The sequence below is a fragment of the Pteropus medius genome, unplaced genomic scaffold (genome assembly GCF_902729225.1).
Source record: "Pteropus medius unplaced genomic scaffold, Ma_sr-lr_union100, whole genome shotgun sequence".
NCBI lineage: Eukaryota > Metazoa > Chordata > Mammalia > Chiroptera > Pteropodidae > Pteropus > Pteropus medius.
Window position 1 is genome coordinate 6359250 of NW_024351647.1, and position 23465 is coordinate 6382714.

Consider the following 23465-nt stretch of genomic DNA (forward strand, 5'->3'; position numbering starts at 1 on the left):
CCCAGAAGTGCTCATTGTGTCTGCTATAAAGTTGGTTTTCCATCTGTTTCTTACTCTACCTCAGCGCAACTAGAACTTTGTGGGTAAGGTTCTCTGTGCTTTCAGTCTAGCAAAGAAAGGAGGGTGAGTGTGTACACCCACATGTGCATACACATGCATGTATGTTTGTGCAATGCATAATTGGGGGACCAATCAGGCTAAGTAGGGTCACATCTAATGGAAAAGTTTCTACTCTTCTTGAGTTCTCTGAGTTCCTAGCCTCCTTGCAATCTACAATTACTGATTTTGGAGTGAAAGGAGAGGGTGCAATTGTTGTTGCTTTTGTCTGAAATTAGAAGTTTCTGGAGGCAAATGCTGCCTTTCTTTGCATAACTATGGTCAGTGTTCAACTCAGCAGCCATGTAACTCATGAGTAATAGGACTTCCTCTCTGATAAGGAATATATACTTTCCAGTCTTTCTTTCCTTTAATGTCTATTTTTAATCCTTGATGTAAGTCTGCTTGTCTAGAGCAGTCTTGTCCAGGTGTTCTCTAGAGCAGGGGTCCCCAACCCCCAGGCTGCAGATTGTTACCACGGTTAGGAACCCAGCCTCACAGCAGGAGGTGAGCAAGCCAAGCTTCTCCTGTATTTGCAGCCGCTCCCCAGCACTAGCATCACCACCTCAGCTCCACCTCAGATCATCAGGCCTAGATTCTCATAGGAGCACCGGTCTCTGGTGCCAAAAAGGTTGGAGACCGCTGCTCGAGTGTTTCACTATCTACCAAGTTTTAAACAAGCACAGCTGCTTGAGAGAACAGGAGAATGTATTCAGAGGTATCCCTGCTTACATTATTACAGTCTTTTCAACACCCTCCCCACCAGCTTTAATTTACCGCCTGGGCCGAGGGCCAAGAATTGGAAGTCATAGCTCTGGATGGTAGTAGCAGCTTACAGATGAACAAGTCCCAAGACCAGTTTGAATCACTCATGTATTGGAAATAGTTTCCTAAACTTGCCTTCATCATTAAAGGTAGATCAATTGCCTGTCAGAATTGTGGAATTCTCTGTACAGCTGAACAACTAAAACATGGATTATCTTCCCCCCAGGAAACAGATGCAAGAAATACTCTCTCAAACAACCACAGTAAGTAAATGTGCTCAATTCTGATTTTAATTATTTGAGTCTTTGCTGTGCCTGGTAATATGCCCCTTACAGCAAAGATCTGTCTTGAGATCCATTTTAATTGCCAACTACTATGTCTTTTAAAATCTATCTTGATGCTTCCAAAACATGTCTATGGCATTTCTCAAATGAGGGAAGAAAAGACAATTCTGTGCAAAACAGAAGCTCTACATAGAGCATCTAACTGGGCATTGTTGTGTACTTGCTGCCCATTTGCCACCAGGGACCCAGCACTGCCTTTCTGATTAAAATGAACATCCGTTGGGGAGGGGAGGGTCTTAATGAAATCCTTTTGTTTGCTTTTTTATGTAAACTTCCATAAGTCAACTTTCCCATCTCTTTGAGCAGTGCCAGGAATAATGTTGAAAGTAATCAAATGAGGAGAAGGAGCCAGGGAACCAACCCAGAAGAAGGAGGTTGTTTTGGTCCCTTCTCTATAGCTAGACAGTGTCAGAAAGCAACACTTCCTAATTTTTCTTTCTCTCTCTCATTCTTCTGTTAGCATCTGACAAAAACAAACAAACAAACAAACAAACAAACAAAAACAACATTTCTTTGGAAAAAATGTATATCACCCCTTTTATAACGTTATCCTGCAGTCCCAAGTTTATAGGCTAACTGCTGTCAGGAATAAGATTCTTGCTGGTCACACTTAAAATATGCAGGGTGCTGTGCTAGGCCCGTTGCATCACATCTTCACTTAATTCCCACAGCAACCCTGTGAGATGGACGATCTTATGCACTCTGAGGCACAGAGAAGATAAATGGCTTCTCAAAGGTCACACAATTGATAGATACTGGTATCAAGGTTCAAGCCCCATTTTATCTGGCTGACCCTTTTATCTTTTAATCAAAAAAATATGACAGACCACAAATAAATGTAACTTCATTAAGAATAAACGTGCTCAGTTTCTTGAAGAAAATAATGAAGCAATCACTTAATGCTTTAGTTAGTATTATAACATAAGGATATGTTTCATAAATAGTTATGATGCCCACCAAGAAGTGCCATAATTTTCAACACCGTGTCGTTGAGCCCAAAGACCACATAAAGCAAGTATGGTCACAATATGGGTTTGCTTTCGCAGCATGTTTTTCAAGACTTTCAAAAAATATATATTCTGGACTTCTCTGTATAAGTGGGAAGTGCAGAGGGAGTTCTCTGAGCCTCGACTACTCTCTTCTGAGGGCAAAGTTCTTTCTCCCCAGCAGCTCGGGTCTGCCCTGCTACCCAGGAGAGGGTTAGGGTTCTGTGCAGGCATTCTAAGCAGTTACCATTTATTTCATCAGCAGCATCTTCTGAGCAAAGGGTGGCGTATTAAGTGTTTGATGCTCTAGATACTAAAGCACAACAGAAAAAGGAAAAATAAGGAAGCCAAAGTCTCTAGTCAGCTCTTCCTCCAAGTCTAGAGTAGAGTACAGTGGGATGCACCTCTCAAACAGTGCGTACTTTTAAAGAAAAAAGGGGCCAAGTGAGCTGCAGCATTATTTCTGCCTCCTGAGCTTGCTCCCCCAAACTGGGGGCCACTTACTCTTCTGTGATCTCTCTCCAGCAATGCTACTACGCAATCCGCATCTTTGCTGGACAGGACCCCTCCTGTGTCTGGGTCGGATGGGTGACTCCCGACTATCACTTATACAGTGAAAAGTTTGACCTGAATAAAAACTGTATGGTGACTGTTACTCTGGGGGATGAAAGAGGCCGGGTCCATGAAAGGTAAGGAGTCTTCTCACTCCCCTCGCCCTGCCCCACAGTCTTTCTCTCTCTAATCCCCACACCCCCAAAGAAGGAAACATCCAGGGTCTATTTAAAAAAGGGAAATGAAGCACAGGCTTAAAATCCTGAAGTAAATGGGGCGGGGGGCGGGGGCAGGTTTACTATGACAGGAGAAATGTTATTAGTGAAAATAGTGGGTAATTTCATCACATGTATAAAACATGACACAGGGATGGGAGATACAAATGGACAATTAGGAGGTCTGGACAATTCCATCTCAGATTCTTCTCCATGATATCCGGGCAAGTCCCAGTTTCTACGACATCAGAAGAAGAAAGAAAAGAATCCCTGGGTGCTTAAGACAAGTCACTTCAGAAGAAATAAAAAGATGTACCACATCAGACATCAGACAGCAGCTGATCAAGTCAGAACTCCTCACCCCAAGAGTTTGTCATGGCTGAAAGCACAAAGAACATAAAAGACATTACAAAATTATGAATAATCACCACTAAATAGAAATTAGGGATCTTTTGAGAAAACACATTTTAGGCATACACATACCCTCGCACCAGTCCATCCGTGCTGCCACCAGATAATCCTTGGCCAGCTATGCCCCAGAGGTGACCTAAGAGATATGCCCTGTGTCCACCTGAGATTTAAATAGTCTTTCCCTATGCACATATGTGTAGAGATGCAATAAGTTGTTTCTCAAGCTGACCTTTCTCCCTACAAGTTCAGGAAGGTTTTTTGCCATTAGTGTTCTTTACATGCTACTGGTTCATCAAAGACCAGTGTCCAAGGGTCAGGTGCAATTGCTATGTCGGGGACGATTGTGGGCAGAAATTTAAGAGCACAGGCTCTGGAAGCAAACTGCCTAGATTTTACACTTTGCCACTTTGGACCAGTCACTTAACCTCCCTGGGCTCAATTTCCTCATCTATAAAATGAAAATAATAGTTCCAATTTCATAGTGTTGTGAGGGTTGAATAAGATAATACACAATACCTAGAACAGCGCCTCAAGCCATGAACTCTATAATAAACATTAACCGCTATTATTACCATTACTGGATATCTATCATGTTATGAGACCCAGAGTAGATGCTGTAAACATCTGGTTTAAGTTGGAAAGCAAAGTATGCAAAAGTAGTTGACCAGTCCATGCTTTCTTTTTTAACCAGAAAAGCAAAAGGCAGATGTGCTCATCCAAACTGAGTTGATTGCTCCCATTTGCTGGCTGTGCCACACCAGACTCATTAGTTGATTTATCTGAGCCTCAGTGACAGCATTTATTATGAAAATTAACTGACACATTAGCACTTAGAATAAGACCTAGTAATTTAGTAGGTGCTCCGTAATTCTTTGTTTTGTGTAACAAGAAAAATACAGGATCAATTTTCAGATGCTTTCAGGCATTTCAAGTTTGAGTTCTTTAAAATATGACCAGAGCGTGGCACTTCATGCTCTCACAGCTTCAATGCATTATTAATTGAATTCTGTAGTAGTCAGCAATGAACTTAGTACTCCGATCACTAAAAAGCAGTAGTAACATGGCTGGAGTTTAACCTTTATTGAAATCTAGCAATAGCTATAACTCTTTGGAAGGAGCAACTCACACCAGCCCTGCCTGAGGGCATTCACACTGAGAAATCAGCCCAATGGATGCCCCCAAAGGAAAGCGGAAGACAGGAGGTGAATATGCTTACAAAGGGGATTTCCATTCACAGGGAAAAGTGATAGACCTGTAGAGCTGGGAGGAACCTTGGAGAATTCTAATCAATCTTGGCTTTCCAAGATCAAATTAGATTGACCTTAGGATGCTTAAAGGGGCTGCTCTAGCATCAGATATAGAGTTGCTCTCTTGTTTAACCTGAGAAAGATCACTTCGTGTTGCTTTAAGCAACTGGCTTTCTTTATATCATATACCCTAGGACTGGGCTCAGGAGGAGACCATATCAGCTGCCCGCTGCCCACAGCCGTTATGAGGGACTCAGGAATCACCTTTGCCACTGTGCCACTTCTCTAAAGCCCACCCAGGTTTTGAGATCTTACAATTAAGGAATCAGGCTTTGGAGACTTAAAAAGCTTCTTGGGTATTAAAGTTACCTTTTAAATCTAACGGCACCTCCAATAGAGTTTACATTCTGAGTGTTGGTAGGTAGCCAACTGAGAAAGGCACCCAAGCTAGTAGTTAAGAGTATAGGGGGCAGAACTGCAGGGAGCTGGGAATGGGGGAGGTTACTATAGGTCAGCGGGGTGAGAGGGCATCAGGGACCAACTTGACTTCCTTTGCAAGTCTTCCCAGACCCAGGCCTGCCATTCTAAGAAATATGGCTTTAAGCTTCTAGATACCCTGACACTGGGGCTAGGCTAGGACTCTGAATACAGATTTTTGTTCCTGCCTCTCATACCAAATGCCTGAGTCTGCCTATGGTGGCCCCCTCTCTGTGCCTCCATTTCCCATCTCTAAGGTGGGACTACTACCATACCCATTATCTGTTTCAGGTGGGTGAACTGACATTGAGCCGGGAAACAGTCACCTGAACATTTCGCTCTTTGGACCGAAGTAGCTTGATAGATTACCACATCCCTCAACTGAGTAGTTCATGCCTGAGGAAACTGGGTTGAAGCCGAATGAATTCATTTAAGAAAAAAAGTTATTGCAGGCAGACTGGAAAGCCTGGGGCATTTAATTCCTGAGTCTTGATTGTAAACTGCCACAGTCCCAATTCTGTGCCTTCGTCTCTTTGGCTCCTAGTGTAAAGCGCAGCAACTGCTACATGGTCTGGGGTGGGGACATTGTGGCCACTTCCCAACGATCGAGTCGCAGCAACGTGGACCTGGAGATCGGCTGCCTCTTGGATCTGGCAATGGGCATGTTGTCCTTCTCAGCCAATGGGAGAGAACTCGGCACCTGCTACCAGGTAGGGATGGTTTCTGGGGCTGATATAGCGACATCCCTGGCCTACGCGCTTAGGGCTCTGCCCTTCATTCTTCAAATTCAGCATTCCCACCACAGCATGTGGGTGATGAGCCCACTTAGTCCACAAGCCATCTTGGAAAACAAAGAGCAAAGTAACTTCATTTTGTACAGAAAAGGAAAAAAATGGGGGGTAGAAGGTAATCATATTTATTGGTTGATCAGATATGCTGGTCATCTTTCTAGAACATAGCCAGTTTTTCCTTGGTGATGAGCTCTAGAAAGTTACTCATTCCATAAATATTTCTTATGCGACTTTTGTTATCTGCGCTATACACAATACAAGGTTTAAAAGGTGGGAGATACTCCCTGTTTTAAGAAACATCTGTGCTCAAAATATAGACCCCTAACAACTGATCAATTTGCTAGGGAGTATTCCCTTTGCAAAGGGTGATTCTCATTCCCTACAGATTCCTTACAGGGTCCTTTAAAACTACATTTATAGAAATAACGTTTCCCTATTTCATTGACTGTGAAGTCTGATAGAACTGCTTGGGAAAATCAGTTGTACACACGCAGGTTTACTTGTCATTAAGCACAAGAAGCCTGATTTCCTTTAAGCGAGATTTTCATCCTTGATGGCCAGGTAAGCTTGGGAAATGCCACATATTATATCTTCTTTTTCAAGTTTTGCAATGAATGTGAACTTTAAGAAAAACTTTAGAAAGAAACCTGTCTAACCTGGCACTTCTCATGTTATTTAACCAAGAAAAGCATTTTCTTTTTTTTTTTTTTTTTTTTTTTACTTTAGCAGTTAGTAGTATTCTATAAGCCTAGAGTTCTACTGAGCACACCTGGGAAAGGCTAAGAGAAGGAGTTAAATTTTAGTATGAAACCTTCTCAATCCCCCAAGGGTAGAATGGAGAGTCTTGTATCTGTGGACAGAGAGTGTCATCCAAGTTCAGGGAGGGAAGAGCTCTCTTTCATCAAAAATGTTCAGGAAAGTGTTCATTATGGTGAAATCTTGATTTTGAAGCCAAAAAAAAAAAAATTTCCACATGGAGAGAAGGAAGAGTATTATGGTGAAATAATGGTACAGGAAGCATTATAGAGATACAGAAGCATAAAGTATGTTTAAGGGACCAATGGTCAGACCAATATGGGGCTTGTATGATTAGTGGTGAGAAATTTATTTAGAAAGGTATGGAGGTATTGATACCAAATGAAAAGCTCCGGAAGGTTGCTCACCCAGGACAATGACACAGTGTTTAAGGAAGCTTAGCTAACTAACTATAGCAAATAAAAAGCATCCTTCAGCTAAATAAATGGGTAAAAACCCTAGATTCCAAAATCAGCCCCAGGTTACAGCCTCCAGGCTAAAAAACCTCTTGGCAGCCATTTGGCCCCTGGTTGGAGAAATGGCATCAGGAAGAGAGAGTTAGGGTAGCTGTCCCAGATCTAAAATGCTCAGGGACAGAGAAGAGGCAGACCAATCCCTTTCTGGGATCCAGGGCCAGCCTGCTGGCATACAGCCAGCTGCCTCTTCTCCAGTGCCTCCTGCAGCAAGTAAGACTCTATGCACCTCCTTCTCCTCCTGGAAAAAAGTAGAATCATCAGCACCACGCAGCAGGCTCGGTCCCGCAGCCGAGGCCCCATGGGCTGTTCCCAGAAAGAAGCATTTGTGAAACCAGGCTTTGAGGCAGAAAGTAAGGTATTACTTTTCTAGTACTTTCTCAAGATTCTACCTTCCTCCCAACCCCCTGAAAAGATCTTATATACATTACTGCTGTCCTTCAAAATCCATTAGCTTTTTCCCATTAACTTTTGAAATGAGTTTGACTGAAGGGTCCTCCCTGAGCTGCAGAGAGCTCTAAAGCATCTAATAACTTTTAAGGCAAGTCGAGCTTTGGAGGTCCCTAAGTAAATAAATAACCCATGGCATTCACCGCAGCCACCGACTAACCTGCCTCAGGGAAAAGCCCATGATGTTGAGGAGATGTTACAAACAAAGAGTGTGGCTGTTTTATTCCATCTTTCACAGTAGTTCCTGGGTGACAGTGGGCTAGTCACTTGTCTTCTCTGAGCTGTGTGTTGCACCTACCCCCAGAATGCTATGCATATAAATCCTGATTTCTCCGCTCAGTGGTCCCAGTCCTGCCTCCCGCCATGAGGAATGTTGCTATGAGTCGGAAGAGAGCCAGGCCACTGAGCAGGGGCCTCAGGAGGCTCACACCCAGCCAGTCCCCTTCTCATTCCAGGCAAGACACTAACGTGTCCAGCTGCGCATCTGGTCCCCTGGCAGTGAGATAATTGTTATTCTGTAGCTATAGCCATTTTCATTTTTCAATTATCTCTAGCGGAGGAGGGCAGCAATATTGATATACTGGTTTGCTATTCAGAAAGGACCAGTAACCAAAATAATGAGAGAAGGATTCTCCCAAACAATATTTTAAAGCTCCCCATTAAATACTGCTATGCAATTTGAAAACCTTTTCCTGTCCCACTTAATGCAATCATGGGAGAAATGAGAAATAAAATGTATGTTTAAGAGACATACTCCTCAGTTATTGACACCCCTGCCACACTGCTCTGAGAAGTGAGCCAGCTGTAAGATGCAGATTTATGAACAGGGTTATCTTTCAATTCAGGCCAGTTCCTATGCCCTGATCTTCTCCGATGATTAGAAATAGAATGTTTATTATTGCAAGGACAAAATAGATCAGCCAGTGTTAAAAATACCTTAAACACAAAGGGGGAAACAAACGTCTGTTGTACTTCACACCAGCCCCAAATCTGGGCTCACTGCTCATTCCTTTAAAATCTAAGTTCCCCATCAGGGTGTAAGCTCCCTGAAGGCAGAGGCTGCCTCTTATGTGTACTGCTGTGTCCTCTGCGGGTGAAGTAGTACCTGGCACCTAGCAAGTGTTCGCTAGGTATTTGTTGTCAAACTGCCCGACTCATCTGGGAAGCCTTTCTATTTTTTAATTGCTGCCTAAAAAATTACCACAAAATTAGCAGCCTTAAACAGCATACATTTATTATTTCACAGTTTTGAAGGTCTGACCGGGTTCTCTGCTCAGGCTCTCACAAGGCCAAAATCAAGGTGTCGGCTGGACTGAGCTGGCGCTATCTGGAGGTTCTGGGAGGAATCCACTCCAAGTTCATTCCAGTTGTTGTCAGGGTCCTGTCGTGGTTGTAGGCTGAGGTTCCGAAGTCCTCGTTGTCTTGCTGGCCGTAAGTCAGGGCCACTCTCTGCTCCCAGAGGTGCCCACATTCCTCTCATGTGGCCCTTTCTGTTGTCAAAGCCCCAAAAGCATGTCCGACTCATCTCATGCTTCTGATATCTCTGACCTTGTTTTCTAGCCCCAGCAGGAAAGAACACCTGCTTTTTAAGGGCTCATGTGACTACATTAGGCCCACAAGGATAATCTCTCTTTCTCAAGGTCAACTGGATAGTGGTCTTCCGTCTGCAGAATCCCTTCTGCATTATAACATTCACGATCACAAAAGTAACCCCTGGGGTCCTGAGGGCCATTTGGAATTCTGCTTATTACTCTTCCAACTACGATTTTTATCCTTGTGTACGCCCATCATGAGCCCACACTTGTGTTATCTTATTCGAGCGACTGAAGACAGTTTTCCATTGTCCACCGTGGTGGGAGTGTTCTCTGCAGGGCAGAAATGAACGTAAATCAGGGCACCTAAAGGCTTTCAGGGCACCTCCTCTCTTCAGGAAGGTTTGAGGAGAGCACTGGCCTCTGGCTGGGTAGTTTATAAAGTCTGCAGGAGCCAGTCGCGAGGAACCTAAAAATGTGCCACCTTCTTCAGCCAGTAGCACCCTGTACAGGTATGACTTAGTTCAGCGTAGGGAACCTTCAGCTGGATGCATTCCTCTCTCCCTGAGAGCACGGAGTCACATGGGCTTCTTGTCCGGTTAGGTAAAGTTTTCTCAGCCACTAGAGCTCTTCTTGCTTCAGGTTGCCATGATTTGAGGGACACACATTGTTCTAGATGCCACATAATGGGTATTTAAGAAATCTGAGGCCAGCCCAGGTATGAATCTTGCCTTATGGCCAAATTTGCACCAAGATCAGATAAGAATTTCCTGTTTGTGTCTCACCACTGTAAGCCTCAGAGTGTGGCATAAAGCAGGTATATAATAGGCACTAAATAATTATATGTTGAATGTCCTTAACAAAGCTTCTTTCAGATGTAGTGAGGCAGTTCTAGCAGTCCTACATTTTGGTTTTACAGGCATTTATCCCTTCATATCACCCATGGGTACTTGAAGCATTGGAGATAAAGCAAATGTTTGCACCTGAACTGTGAGCCCACTGCAGTGTACTAGAATGAAGGCTGGGGTTTAACCAGTCTGGCCTGCTTCATCATGAGCAAATGATAGCACTGGACCACGAGATCTTTTAAGTCATGGCCATAAAAATGTGCGATTTTTTTTTGGTTTTGGTTTTGGTTTTTTTTTTTTATAAATCTTATATCTAAATGCATTGAGAAAGTTTGTAATGTAAAGGAAGCCTGTAACAAATATCCTGACCGCCCCCAAAAAACATTGCTCACTGTATTCATTTTCTAGTACCACATAACAAATTAAGTCAAACTTAGTAAACTGAAACAGCATACATTCATTGTCTCATAGTTTTCACGGGTCAGGAGTCAGGGCATAGCTTCGCTGGGTCCTCTGCTCGAGATCTTACAAGACTGCCATCAAAGTGTCAGCCAGGCTGCGTTCTTTCCTGGAGCTCCGAGTCCTTTTCCAAGCTCACGACGTTGTTGACAATTCAGTCGCTTGCATTTGTAGAACTGAGGCTCCATTTCTTGCTGGCTGCAGCCAGGGGCCAGCCATTCTCAGTCCCATGAAACCCCATGGAATTCCTTGTCACATGGTCCTCTCACAACATGGCAATGTACTTCACCACCACCAGCTAGAGTATCTTTCCATTCTGCTGAGATAGAGTCTGGTATAATGTGAACTAATCAAGGGAGTGACAGTCCTTTCACTTTTACTGTATTTTATTTGCTGGAAACAACACACAGGTCATAGAGGAGGGGGTTACACAAGGAGGTGACTCACTGGGGGAGCACCTTAGGGTATGTCCACAATACCCACCATCCTCTAATTTGGTGGGTTGGGAAAGTTGCAAGAATTTCCTAATGTCTGAATTTATTTAAAGGAAAAAGACTTCAGGCGGTGGATTTAAAGTCCCATTTCGTCCTCCTTGGTGCTCCAAGTCCGATCAAAAGCCCTACATCAAAGCGAGCAAATACTAAGTGGAGCCCCAATGTCATGAATAGATAAATCCATGTACCTCATCTAAGTGGCTGCTAAAAAACAGTCAGTGAATCCACGCCATTTAATTTGAGAATTAGAATCAGAGAGAGAAGGGGGTAGAGAGAAGTCCAGAAGAACCAAGTGAAAGGAGAGGTTTTGAGAGAAGATACAGGCTCTGGAGGCAGCCTCTTCCTGTTATTCTAGGGAAGTGCGTCACAGTTCCTGCCTACAAAGCAGTGGTTCTTAAATGGGGTGCTTTTCTCTTCAGGGAGCATTTGGCAATCTCTGAGAACATTTTTGATTGCCATGACTGTGGTAGGGGTGGAGAGCACTCCTGATATCTACTAGGTAGAGCCTGGGGATGCTGAAAATATCCTATAATGCAAAGGTTCCCAACCCCCGGGCCACGAAACTGGTACCATTCTGAGGCCTGTTAGGAACCAGGCTGCACAGCAGGAAGTGAGCAGCAGGCAAGCTAGTGAAGCTTCATCTGTATTGCAGCTGCTCCCCAGTGCTAGCATCACCACCTCAGCTCCACCTCAGATCATCAGGCATTATATTCTCATAAGAGCACCCGTCCCTGGTGCCAAAAAGGTTGGAGACTGCTACTATAATGGATAGGACAGCCCTCACAAGAAAGACTTACCCAGCCCAAAATGTCGGTAGTCCCAAGGTTGGGAAGCCCTGCTATAAGAGGCTCCCTCCGCTTGCCTGACCAATGGCCATTCACCTTTAAAAATAATACTGAAATCACCACCCCACCCTTCATTATCACCTCCTCTGGGCAGGTGTCTCCATGCTATGGAGAGCCAGCACTTCCCATTGTTCTGTGACCAAGAGCAGGCATTGCCTTTGGTGGCAGGTGAGTAGCTCCTACCTCTGACTGTCTTCCTGAGCACTGGGGAAAGCTACTGGCTTCAGTTACCTGAGAGAAAATGAAAGGATCTGAGATTGTTCAGCCCCAAGGAGAGAGGGTGAGGGAGTGTTTAAGGTGGGCAACAGTAACAATATCTATCAGTAGGCACCAGGTCTCTGACAGTTTCTGAGCAGTGAAGAATGACTAGCCAGTGAACTGACTTCTTTCAGCTGAAGTTGGAGTGGGGGCATTAGTTAAAACACCCAATGATTTAGCCATCTATGATTTTATAATTTGGGGCAAACCTCTCGTTATCATTTCCAGGTGGAACCCAATACCAAAGTATTTCCAGCAGTCTTCCTGCAGCCTACAAGCACGTCTTTGTTTCAGTTTGAACTTGGGAAACTGAAGGTATTTATGTGCCCCCTCATCTAATGGCTATGATAAGAGAAGTCACACTGACTATTAGAGGGGGAATCCCAGGACTCAGGAAACGGGAATCTGTCACTTTCTCATTTCTATGCCTCCCACCCCCAGACTCCTATACTTATCTGTGAAATTCATAAGACAAAGCATAGGTTCTCATTTTCCCCTTCCCCTACTTCTGCTGGGTGCTGAAATCATTACTTAATGTGCACATAAACCATTAGGAAAGGTCTTAATGCCAGGAAAGCCTTAGAGGTCCCTGGATACATTTGTCTCTTTAATTTATGCTCATTGTATTGGTTATCGTGGCCCAGGTGCATAATCCAGCAACTGAGAATGTACTGCACGTGTGTCCTCCTCACTAATGCCTTTCCTCCTTGTCCCAGACTGCAATGCCCCTGTCGGCGGCCATATTTAAGAGTGAAGAAAAGAACCCAGTCCCACAGTGTCCACCTCGCCTAGATGTCCAAACCATCCAGCCTGTGCTCTGGAGCCGCATGCCCAGCAGTTTCCTGAAGGTGGAGACGGAGCGGGTGAGCGAGCGCCATGGCTGGGTGGTGCAGTGCCTGGAGCCCCTGCAGATGATGGCGCTCCACATCCCCGAGGAGAACAGGTAGCGGAGGGGCCCACAGAGGATGGGGCAGGCCTGAGACAGGGCGAAGCAGACCCAGCAAGCCCAGAAGGGAAGGAGGAGCATCCTTATTGGCCAAGGGCCCTGCTCAGTCTCGAGATGACAGTCAATTTCCACAAAGCCTCAGTTTCCCTTCTTTCCCTTTCTCACTTTCGTTATTCACTCAGAAACAGTAGGCTATTCCCTGTGATGGGCTTGCTGCAGGGCCTCACCGTAGCTCCGAGCACCTGTACTCAGGAACATTGCCATGCCTTTAATTAAAAATCCTGGTGTGACCCTGAAATATGCTTACTGGTGGCAAAAAGGGGAAGGATGAGGCACACCTAGCTTGCTTATAGAACCGAGAATCAGGCTTCTGGCCTCCCCTCATTAGAGGCACTCTTGGATTATGGCTTGGGTTCAATCCCAGCACTATCACTTTCTGGCTGTGTGGCCCTGGCTAAATTATTCATGCACTTCAGGCCCCAGTCTCCTTATTGATACAATGAGATAAATGTCCACCCAAAAAGATTGTATAGGTAAAAATCTAGTATAGTTTCTGTACGTAGTAAGAAGTAAGTTCTATTTTTATGGATATTATTACCCCTTGATCTCTTAAACGAAAAAAATTAGGTAATAGAGGGCGGAAGTATTTTAGATATCCCACTGAGTCATGGGCAGCAGCAGGACAAGACAGGCTGGCGTAAGGAAGGAGCAAAAGTCCAGCCAAATAAGCCCTTTCTGAAGAGTCCTCAGATCCATGGTGAGGAGCAAGACAAAGTAGAAAATCTAAGCAAAGTTCGGAGCCCCTGCCCTGGGCGCCTGCATACGAGGGAGCAACACACAGACAAACATACTTCTAAAGTCAGGAAAGAGAGTTAACTGATTATGCCAACTCACTTGGGGTTGGAAAGTGTTTCCTCTCTGAACAGACCATGGCCTATTTGTTTTGGGGGGGAAGGGAAGCCCCATGGATGATGACAGGTCAGAGATTATACAGATGTGTAGATGGTAGATTGATGGAGGGCTTCAGCTGCATCTTCCATCAGAAAACAGAAGAACCCCTTGAGCCTACAAATAAGTGGACCCAGTCACCTCTGTTATATACTCGAATGTTTTTCAATGTTGAGATTTTGGATTTTTCCCTAATAAGGAAGACTTAAATGTTTGGTAAGCTAGTATCGTTTTTTAAGTCTTACAGACTTTTGAGAGCCTTGTATTAGATATGGTGGATTATTAGAAACTTGGAAGTGGATCAGAACTGGGAGAGGAATGATGACCCGTAAGAGAAGGTCGGGCAGAGACACCTCCATCCTTCTACTCCCTCTTTCTTCATTAAGCTGAAACCCCTGGGAATTCAGAGAGCAAGAACTCTGCTGAATTTTGGCACATTTTTCCCCCTGTGGAGTGGTGGATTGCTTGTCTCATTCTCAGGTGTGTGGACATCCTGGAGCTCTGCGAGCAGGAGGACCTGATGCAGTTCCACTATCACACGCTACGACTCTACAGTGCCGTGTGTGCCCTGGGAAACAGCCGAGTAGCCTATGCCCTGTGCAGCCACGTGGACCTCTCCCAGCTCTTCTACGCCATTGATAACAAGTACCTCCCTGGCCTCCTTCGGTCTGGTTTCTATGACCTGCTCATCAGCATCCATTTGGCCAATGCTAAGGAGAGAAAGCTGATGATGAAGAATGAGTACATCATCCCCATTAACAGCACCACTAGGAAAATCCGCCTGTACCCAGACGAGTTCAAGAGGCATGGGCTGCCTGGGGTGGGCCTGAGAACGTGCCTCAAGCCAGGGTTCAGATTCTCCACCCCTTGCGTTGTCATGACCAGTGAGGAGCATCAGAAGCAGAGCCCCGAGATTCCCTTGGAGATTCTCAAGACGAAGGCATTGAGCATGCTAACAGAGGCCGTGCAATGCAGTGGGGCTCACATCCGGGACCCTGTTGGGGGGTCTGTGGAGTTCCAATTTGTGCCTGTGCTGAAACTCATTGGAACGCTGCTGGTCATGGGAGTGTTTGATGATGATGACGTTCGGCAGATCCTCCTCCTGATCGATCCCTCTGTGTTTGGGGAGCACAGTGGAGAGACAGAAGAGGCAGCAGAGAAGGAAGAAGTGACTCAGGTAGAGGAGAAGGCAGTGGAGGCTGGGGAAAAGGCCAGCAAGGAGGCTCCAGTCAAAGGCTTGTTACAGACCCGATTACCAGAGTCCGTCAAGCTGCAGGTAACTTGAGGCAGCAAAGATTCTGCCCTTGGAAATTGCAGGGGAGGGAGACAGCACAGCCTGGCAGTGAGACAGGGACAGGACACTGGCCTGAACCTGGAGGGTAGCAGAGATGCTCAGAGCACCCACTGGTCATTTCCATTTCTGACACAATGTGCCGCCTAAGTCTCCCCAAAACAAAACGAAATACCAACCCTCATCAATAAGGCATCTGCTTTAGAATTGCTTTTCTGGTACCAGAGGTGGATTTGCCCTGATCTTTTACTCTTTGGGACTAAAGGGCTCACTTACAGCTGCCCCCTTGGCATCACCTGGGACACCTCAACATTCCTAAAACACAGTCTTAACCAGATATAAGCTAGCATCAGTGATGCACTGAAGACAGCAACTTTTGTCTTCTGGGCACCGAGAAAGGATAACTGAAAATTAATGGAGTGGAACAGACTGCCCCAAGGAGTGAGCCTGGCTCCTGGATTTCAATTCCCGTTCCTCCACCGCTTAACTACCTGTGTAAACTTGCCAAGTCAGTAGCCTATCAGAGCCTTAGCTTTATGATTTGTAAAATGTGGATGATAATATAGTAAAATATAAGATTAAAATGCATTTTTATAAAACACAATATGAAATATGCTTTATCATAAAATATTAGAATAAAGTAATTTGCAGTTGAAGTTCTAGTAACCAATGTGATAGGATTGGTAGGTGGTCAGTTAATTAAAGCATTGAATACAGAGGAGAAGCATAACAAAATTTTTATATATACCTTAAACGTTGTATTAAAATATATAAATGTGCTATTCTAATATAGGGCTAGGACCTTTTATTGAATGTGAGTCTGAGTGGCACACAGAGTCCTCTCTTTTGCATAGATGACACCTATCATGCACTGTCTACAGTTCCCAGTTTGGGGGTCTTTAAAATAGACTGCAGATTTAGAAGTAATTGGAAAGCTGGGTGCAGAATGCTTCTAGATTTTTATGATTTGCCCCATTTTTTTGTAGTCGTCTAACTCACACTCAATTTTCAGCGGTTTTTTTTTTTTTGAAAATCTGGTTTCATAAGATGTCCCTTAGTCATTCAACTTAGTTTTCTTATTTCATTGGCTGATATAATTTTTAATTAAATATTGTCATTAGAATCATAAGTATGACTGGCATAAGCTCTAGTTCACCTGGCGGGAACACAGGTATACAGATCTGTCAGAGACTGTGCAGCTAGGTGAGAGCCTTCCTCCATCCAGGTGGACTGGAGAGAGTCCATTAATTTCACGAGAAGTTAAGTGGAGGAGGGTTAATAGAACTTCTGCTTAAATGAAAATATCAGGAATACAGTGAGGGTTAAAGGAGATAAAATTTGGCAAGTGCTTGGCATAGCATCTGGCATATAGTGCTCAGTAAGTTACGGCTATTGTTTTTCTTCTTAGCGTAAGTTCTAATAGTGATAATATTAGTAATAACAATCCTGAAGAAGTAATCACAGAAGAACAGTTCCTATAAACAAAAACAATGAAAGAGCCAGATGTCAGGAAGGAGCCAGTGGTCACAGTGCAATTTGGTGATGGTTTCTGTACTGAGCTTAGAGCCCTGGGAGAATACTCAGAAATGCTGTTCTCTCTCTCCACAGGTAGATTTACTATCTTTAGTGAGCTTATTTCCCTCCTCTTCTCCTGGCCTGCTTCCCATGGGACACTGGATCAGTTACTTAAATCAGGCAACAAAGTCTCAGTGTTAACATCAGTAAAATGGGTATGCCAGGTGCTTCACCAGTTTACGTAAAGTATTATGTTAGCATTTATATACACTTGTTACAGATGTGTGAGCTCCTCAGCTATCTCTGTGACTGTGAGCTGCAGCACCGAGTGGAGGCCATCGTGGCCTTTGGCGACATTTATGTCTCCAAGCTCCAGGCAAATCAGAAGTTCCGCTACAATGAGCTCATGCAGGCCCTGAACATGTCTGCGGCCCTGACCGCCCGGAAGACCAAGGAGTTCCGCTCACCCCCACAGGAGCAGGTGAGAACCCCTTTCTGAGCCTCCATCCCATTCCTATGGTGAACTTGAACCCTACGGATCAGGGCACATGAAGCTTTTATGTGCCTGGGGCAGCCACAAGGGCTGTGGGAGAGTAAAAGACCCAGTGAAATATCAGGAGACAAACCTAGTCCTATGCTACTGACAACTGAGAAGCACCTGCCGATTATCTTTTGGGTGAGAATATAACAAAACTGCATAGGGCAAGGCTTCCTCCCTTCCCTCACTCGCATCTCTGTCCCCATCACTAAGTCAAAGACCATATCACTGTCAGAATCCAACTTGTACCCCAGCAAGGAGCCACCAGTTAGAAAAATGTCTGTCCAGTCCTAACAGAAGTCACTACTCTCTCTCAGAGACCAACAAAATACAGTCAGTGTTTCCCAACTTATGAGAGTGGGTCTTTCCCACCTAAGGGCCCAAACCCCCTTGCCTAGTGACTGAGACCCTCGTAGAGCCTCCCCAGCCCCACGAAGCCTGGAGAACCAGACTGGGCAGATAAGTCCCTTTCTGTGAGGTATTGTCTTTGTTCCTCATAGTACCTCACCTTGTCAGCCTTGCCCAGATGGAAAGGCTGCTTTGAAAAGGCTCAAAACCCTGGTGAGAAACTTGCAAGTGAGGGAGGGCAATCTTGTGTAATAATAGTTTCCCTTTGTCCCGCTGCTCAGCTGTTCACGTATATGCTGCAGGGGCTGTTTGCCACAGCTCTTATGTGCTCAAAAAACAAGATAGATCTTTCATTGAAAAAATTCATTTTCTGTCTCGGAAACCAGATCTTTGGATCTTATCTATAGTTAATAATATAAGCAGCCTATTCATGAATCGTTGTCAATATGATTACTACCTTTTTATATTAATTGCGCAACTGGGTCCAATTATTTCCCTAACCTATTTTATAGAACATAGATATTTATATTGGCTTAAAAAATGAACCACAAATCTTGGCTTTTTAAAGAGTCACTGGAATGATACTGGCCTTGAAAAGAGCAGGCAAAACTTATCATCTCTTTGCTGGAGGCAAAATGAGAAGGCCCGTTAGATTGATGGGAATAGTTAATTTGTATTGTGCTAAGGAAAATGCAGTGAGCTTGAATTGCTCTTGAAGGCTTTACAAACGTTGTCAGGCTGCTTTTAGACTGGCAACAAGTCTGAACGTTTCCCATTTCACTGGGCAAATGTTAACTCATATTTGTGAATAACAGGAAGGCAGAAGATGTGATTATAACAAAGGTGATGGGTTCAGACCATGGCTCCCTTGCAGGCTCCTCCATCACTGGCTATGTGGTCTTAGGCACATGACCTCTCTGTGCCTCAGTTTCTTCACCACAAAATGCAGAAAACGTTTGTATCTCCCTCTCAGGGTTCTTGTGAGGACCCCATGAGATAATTCATTTAGATTGCTTAGCAGGATACCTGTCCTACAGTGAATATCCTGTAAATACTACGAGCTGTCATATGTTTAGTGTTAGAGGTGTTTCAATTGCCTCACACCATGTTCTATGGCCTTCTGTCAGTGACCCAGTAAATGGAGTTTACGTATATTTTCTGGCATCTCCTTCACCCAGCCAGGACGGGGTTTGTCCATCTAGTTCTGTCCTCACGGACACAGCTCACAGCCCTAGCTCCAGGAAGGCCCATGCTGGCTCTCACCCTTTCTTTCCCCATTCTGCTTTTCTACCTTCTCTTCGACATCCCCAGGACCTGCCATCACTTCCTCCTTTGACCTTCTGAGCAATCTACTAAACAATCATTTGACTCATTTCAGAAGCTTGTAACTCAAGAAATTCTTCCCTAATGTATTAGACCAATGATTCTTGAGCAGACATCAGAATCACCACAAGGGCATAATAAAGCACAAATGGCTGGTCCCACCTCTAGGGTTTCTAAGTCAGTAGGTCTAACGTGAGGCCCAAGAATTTGCATTTTTAGCCTGTTTCCAGGTGATACTGATGCTGCCAGTCTAGGAATGAAAAAGAAGGCTACTAACTGCTGTCAAACTCATCTGTTCCATATGCCACTTCTCCCAAAGTATTCATTTCTAGAAGAAACCTACCCATAAAGTTTTCATTAAAGCATATATGTGACTTATAGCAAAAAATTTGGCTCACTCCCCTTTTGATTTTATGTCCTGTAGGCTAGTGGGCCACTGCTTCCTAAGTGTTGCATTGAAGGGAAGATCTGTCAACAAAGAAATTAATTTTCTGACTGAAACCATATCTTTAGATCTTATTTTTATTCAGTAAACAACCTATCAATATATGTTATTGATATAATTACCACAATTAAACATGGTGGAACAGCTACAGATCACTTTTCCTGCCTGTTTTATAAATATTATTTTATTACAAACTATACCGCGACCTACTTCCAAAAACTTATTTGCAGTAGAAGCTTTAACTTAGGATCTTCCTAACAATATTAGGTAATGCTCATAGTTTAGTAAAAAAAGATTGTAAGTTGTTTTTTTTTTTTTAACTAGAAAGCTAAAAAGAAGGAGAAAATACCCTTTTGCCTGTTGCTTGGGTAACCCTGCCTGAGGCAGCATAATGGACACAATTACCTCTAGTTACTGCTTGAGTCTCTCCAGAGAGTCACTAGCCTGGAGTCGTAGGTCTGTGGGAAGAATTCGGACATCCAGGAATCTGAGAAGTGAATGACAGCTTTATTTTTACCAACTTTTCTTTAATCTCTGATAGCATTTCTTTCAATTATTAAGGGAGGCAGCAAGCAAGTGTCTGACTTTGTCACCAACAGAAATTGCATGTTTTTTCATATCCTATTACAGTAGCTATAATACCTTGAAGTATCACTTACAGTCATCACTACTTCAGGATCACAGTGGATGGGAGACATGCCATCAGATCTTTTTGTCTGAGTTAATAAATACATGTTACCATATCACAGGTTTGTGGTTTATGATCTTGATAACTGGATTTCAACATAATTTTTCTCTTTGTAATCCCTTATATTTTATTTTATGTATTTAAAATATTAATCTGAGAAGGACTCCATGGGTTTCACTAGACTGTCAGTGGTCCATGGTGCAAAAGCAGTTAAGGATCCCTGAGACAAAACTACAATTAAAAAAAAGATGCTAGATCGACTGCAAAGCATGAAACCTACATATAAAAATTTTAAAAATCACATAAACAAAATTAAGAGCTCACTAAAACCTGGGAAATATATTTGGAATATATGTTATGAAGAGTTAATAGTCTAGAGATGTGCAAAGTACTTGCTGATTAATTTTAAAACGATAATGACCCAACAGAAAAATGGAGGAGGAACACGGATAGGATATTTATTAAATATGAAATAAAAATGGTCTCTGTGTGTAGAAATGAAGTTCAGCCCCACCAATTAAATGCAAACTAAAGCAACAGGGATCTGACATTTTTCACCCATTAAATTGGAAAATATTTCAAAATGTGTTAACTCTTATTACCGTAATGGAGATGGCAAAGAAATACACACTTTTGTATAAATTTGGTAATAATACAAATCATGAGCTTTCTGGAGGACAATTTGGCAGTTCATATTAAAAGCCATAAAAATGTGCAAACCTTTTGATCCACTCATTTTGCTTCTAGGAGTTTAGTCAAAGAAATGGTCAGAGAGGCGAACAAAAATTACGTAAAGAGAAATTAAAGCCAATCTTATAAGGATAAAAAATGAAAATAAAAATAATAAGTCATTAGTTTTACATAAATTGATAATTATCCATATGATGAAATGCACCTGTTAAAAATAAGGAAATAAATGCTCAAGATAAATTATTAAATGGAAAAATTGGGTTTCAAAAAAGTTTAAGGTATACTCTCAGTATGCATACATAAAGACTGGAAGATATTAATATATTAACAGTGGTTATCTTTGGGTGGTAGGATCTCAGTAAATTTTCTTCTTTAGGTATTACCCAAATTTTATGCAATCTATAAATTACCTTTATAATCAGAAAAAAAGTGCAAGCTACTTTTAATGTTGACCAATTTTACAAAAAAAAATTGAATTACATAAAATTTGCCAAGAATGTTAGGTGTCTAAAGCAAGATCCCAGTTATTTGGACCAACATTGAGAACAAACTAGCCATTTTTCTTTGTCTCTCAAAGATTAACATGCTTCTTAACTTTCAACTGGGAGAGAACTGCCCCTGCCCAGACGAGATCCGGGAGGAGCTGTATGACTTCCACGAGGACCTTCTCACTCACTGCGGTGAGCTTCCTTCCAGGATACAGCTTTATGAAAGACAAGTCTGTTCCTGATTCCTTCATTAGCAGCTAGTGGGGAAAGGGGTGGGGGTGGGAGGCTGGGAAGTTTTTTTCTATTATAAAATTACAATACTAATTATTAAAGAAATGAATCTATCCAAACTACTTGAGTCATAGAAGATATAGGAAATAATCCTGGCATAATTCATGACTAAAATTTCTTCTACCTAGAAGAGACTTTGCTGAGATATGAGAAGGAACTGGGTCTCTGAAGAAGGAAAGAAAATAATTGATCCTTACCTAGACTTCATCCAATTTACTTAGATAGGTGGGATTCTGCTCCTAGCTGAGCAAATATTCCAATCTCTTTTCCTTTGCAGCTTTTGCAATGCTACAGCATTGTAACTCCTGCCCTTCAGAACTCTAAACCAGCAGTCCCTACTGTGATACACGTCTGCTGGTTTGAAGTGTCTCTTAACATTTGTGCTGCTTGTACATCAGTGTATTGAGTAACACGTTGGATAATAGATGGTCTTTTCATTGGAAATAACTCAGTGTTAACTCTTTCTCAAGACTCTAGAGCTTTTTGGGGTACAGATTGGAAAGAATTAAGTTTTGGGACTGAAATTACTCGCTGTTCTTTTACACAAGAAATCATCTTTTTAATAAAACTTGCCAAAAGACATTACATAGATAAATATTTAAAGTTCCAGAAGGGTGGGAAGCAGTTTTTATGTTCTATCAGGCCTCCAGTGTTTTCAGGTACTGTTCAAGATTTTCACTCTGTTCTGTGACTTGCTAGGAGTTCCCCTGGAGGGGGAGGAAGAAGAGGAAGAAGACAGCTCCTGGACTGGAAAACTCCGTGCCTTCTTATACAAAATCAGAGGCCCTCCCAAGCCAGAGAAAGAGCAGCCGACAGAGGAGGAAGAGAGATCCCCTAGTAAGTAACAGAGCCTTTCAATCGCAGTCTTCCCAGCGTGGTGCTCTTCTAAGATTTAATTAAGAGAATTGGCTTTCTAACAAACACCTATTATAGAGATGGGCTGCTTAGCTTCAAAGCAAGCATCTAGGCATTTTGTCGTAATTGGTGGTAGTTATTGTTATGTATTTTGGGCTATGTTTTTCTTCTGATTTAAAGAATTGACTTTTAGAGTCTTTTGAAACCTAGTCTATTACTTGGTAGGTCTGCTCTTGTTGTCTGTCTAGTTAAAAAAGCCTAGAAACAGATTTCTGTTCTTGGTTTTATATTTCCATTGTCTTTCTCTTCTAACCATTGTTGTTTCTGTCATTTCTGCCTATTGCTTTGAAAAAGGTCTCAATGAGGAAATAAAATAATAATAGGAGAGTGAAGGGAATAGGATGTGGAGTTTGATGGGGTTATTTTTGGGTTTGGGCTACAATTTTCATAATGTAGCATCCTAGAGGACTCGACATTTTATTTTTGTAACAATGCCAAATCTTGTCCAAATTCATTGCTTTAATCCTTATAGTACAGGTGACTCCTACCATTTGACTCATGTTGAAACAAGGTCATAATTTGTTCTACAGGGCAGTTTACTGTCCACAAACCACATTTCAAGAGCATGATCAGTCTGCTCTTTAGTATCAGATTCTGCAAATATTTCATTTGTCTAAAGAAGAAAGAACTTCTTCTTTATTCTTGCCTTTTATCTTACTGCCTGTTCCAATCCATCTTAGAATATACTTTCAAATCATGGACTAGAGCAATAGACTGTCAAGATATGATTGGTTTGTCTGAAAACACTACTTTGGGGTTCATATATCTTATTGCCCTTTATATTGACCTTCTATCTTTGTCAGAATATCTCTGAAGGAAAAGAATCCTCACCATTTATCAGCAGAAGTGTTGAAGCCTCTGGAAAGTGTGTGGGGTACTTGGTAGCAGTTGCGATGGTAATCCTTGATCAGTCCCATTCGTCATCATAGAAAGGGTAGGGTGGGTATTTTGTGAGGACGTGCCAGCAAGATTCGGAAGGCACCAAAAACGTAGTTTAGACT

General features: G+C 42.9%; 1 protein-coding gene across 1 annotated transcript in view; it reads left to right on the forward strand.

Moving 5' to 3' along the window:
* The window catches only part of RYR3 (ryanodine receptor 3), a 466421-nt gene that overhangs the window by 295269 nt on the left and 147687 nt on the right, over positions 1 to 23465 (forward strand). Inside the window, 9 exon segments of the mRNA XM_039843988.1 lie at positions 1088 to 1124; positions 2717 to 2880; positions 5638 to 5803; positions 12267 to 12353; positions 12755 to 12981; positions 14413 to 15208; positions 17019 to 17219; positions 21348 to 21450; positions 22249 to 22386. Coding sequence (XP_039699922.1) covers positions 1088 to 1124; positions 2717 to 2880; positions 5638 to 5803; positions 12267 to 12353; positions 12755 to 12981; positions 14413 to 15208; positions 17019 to 17219; positions 21348 to 21450; positions 22249 to 22386 — 1919 coding nt within the window.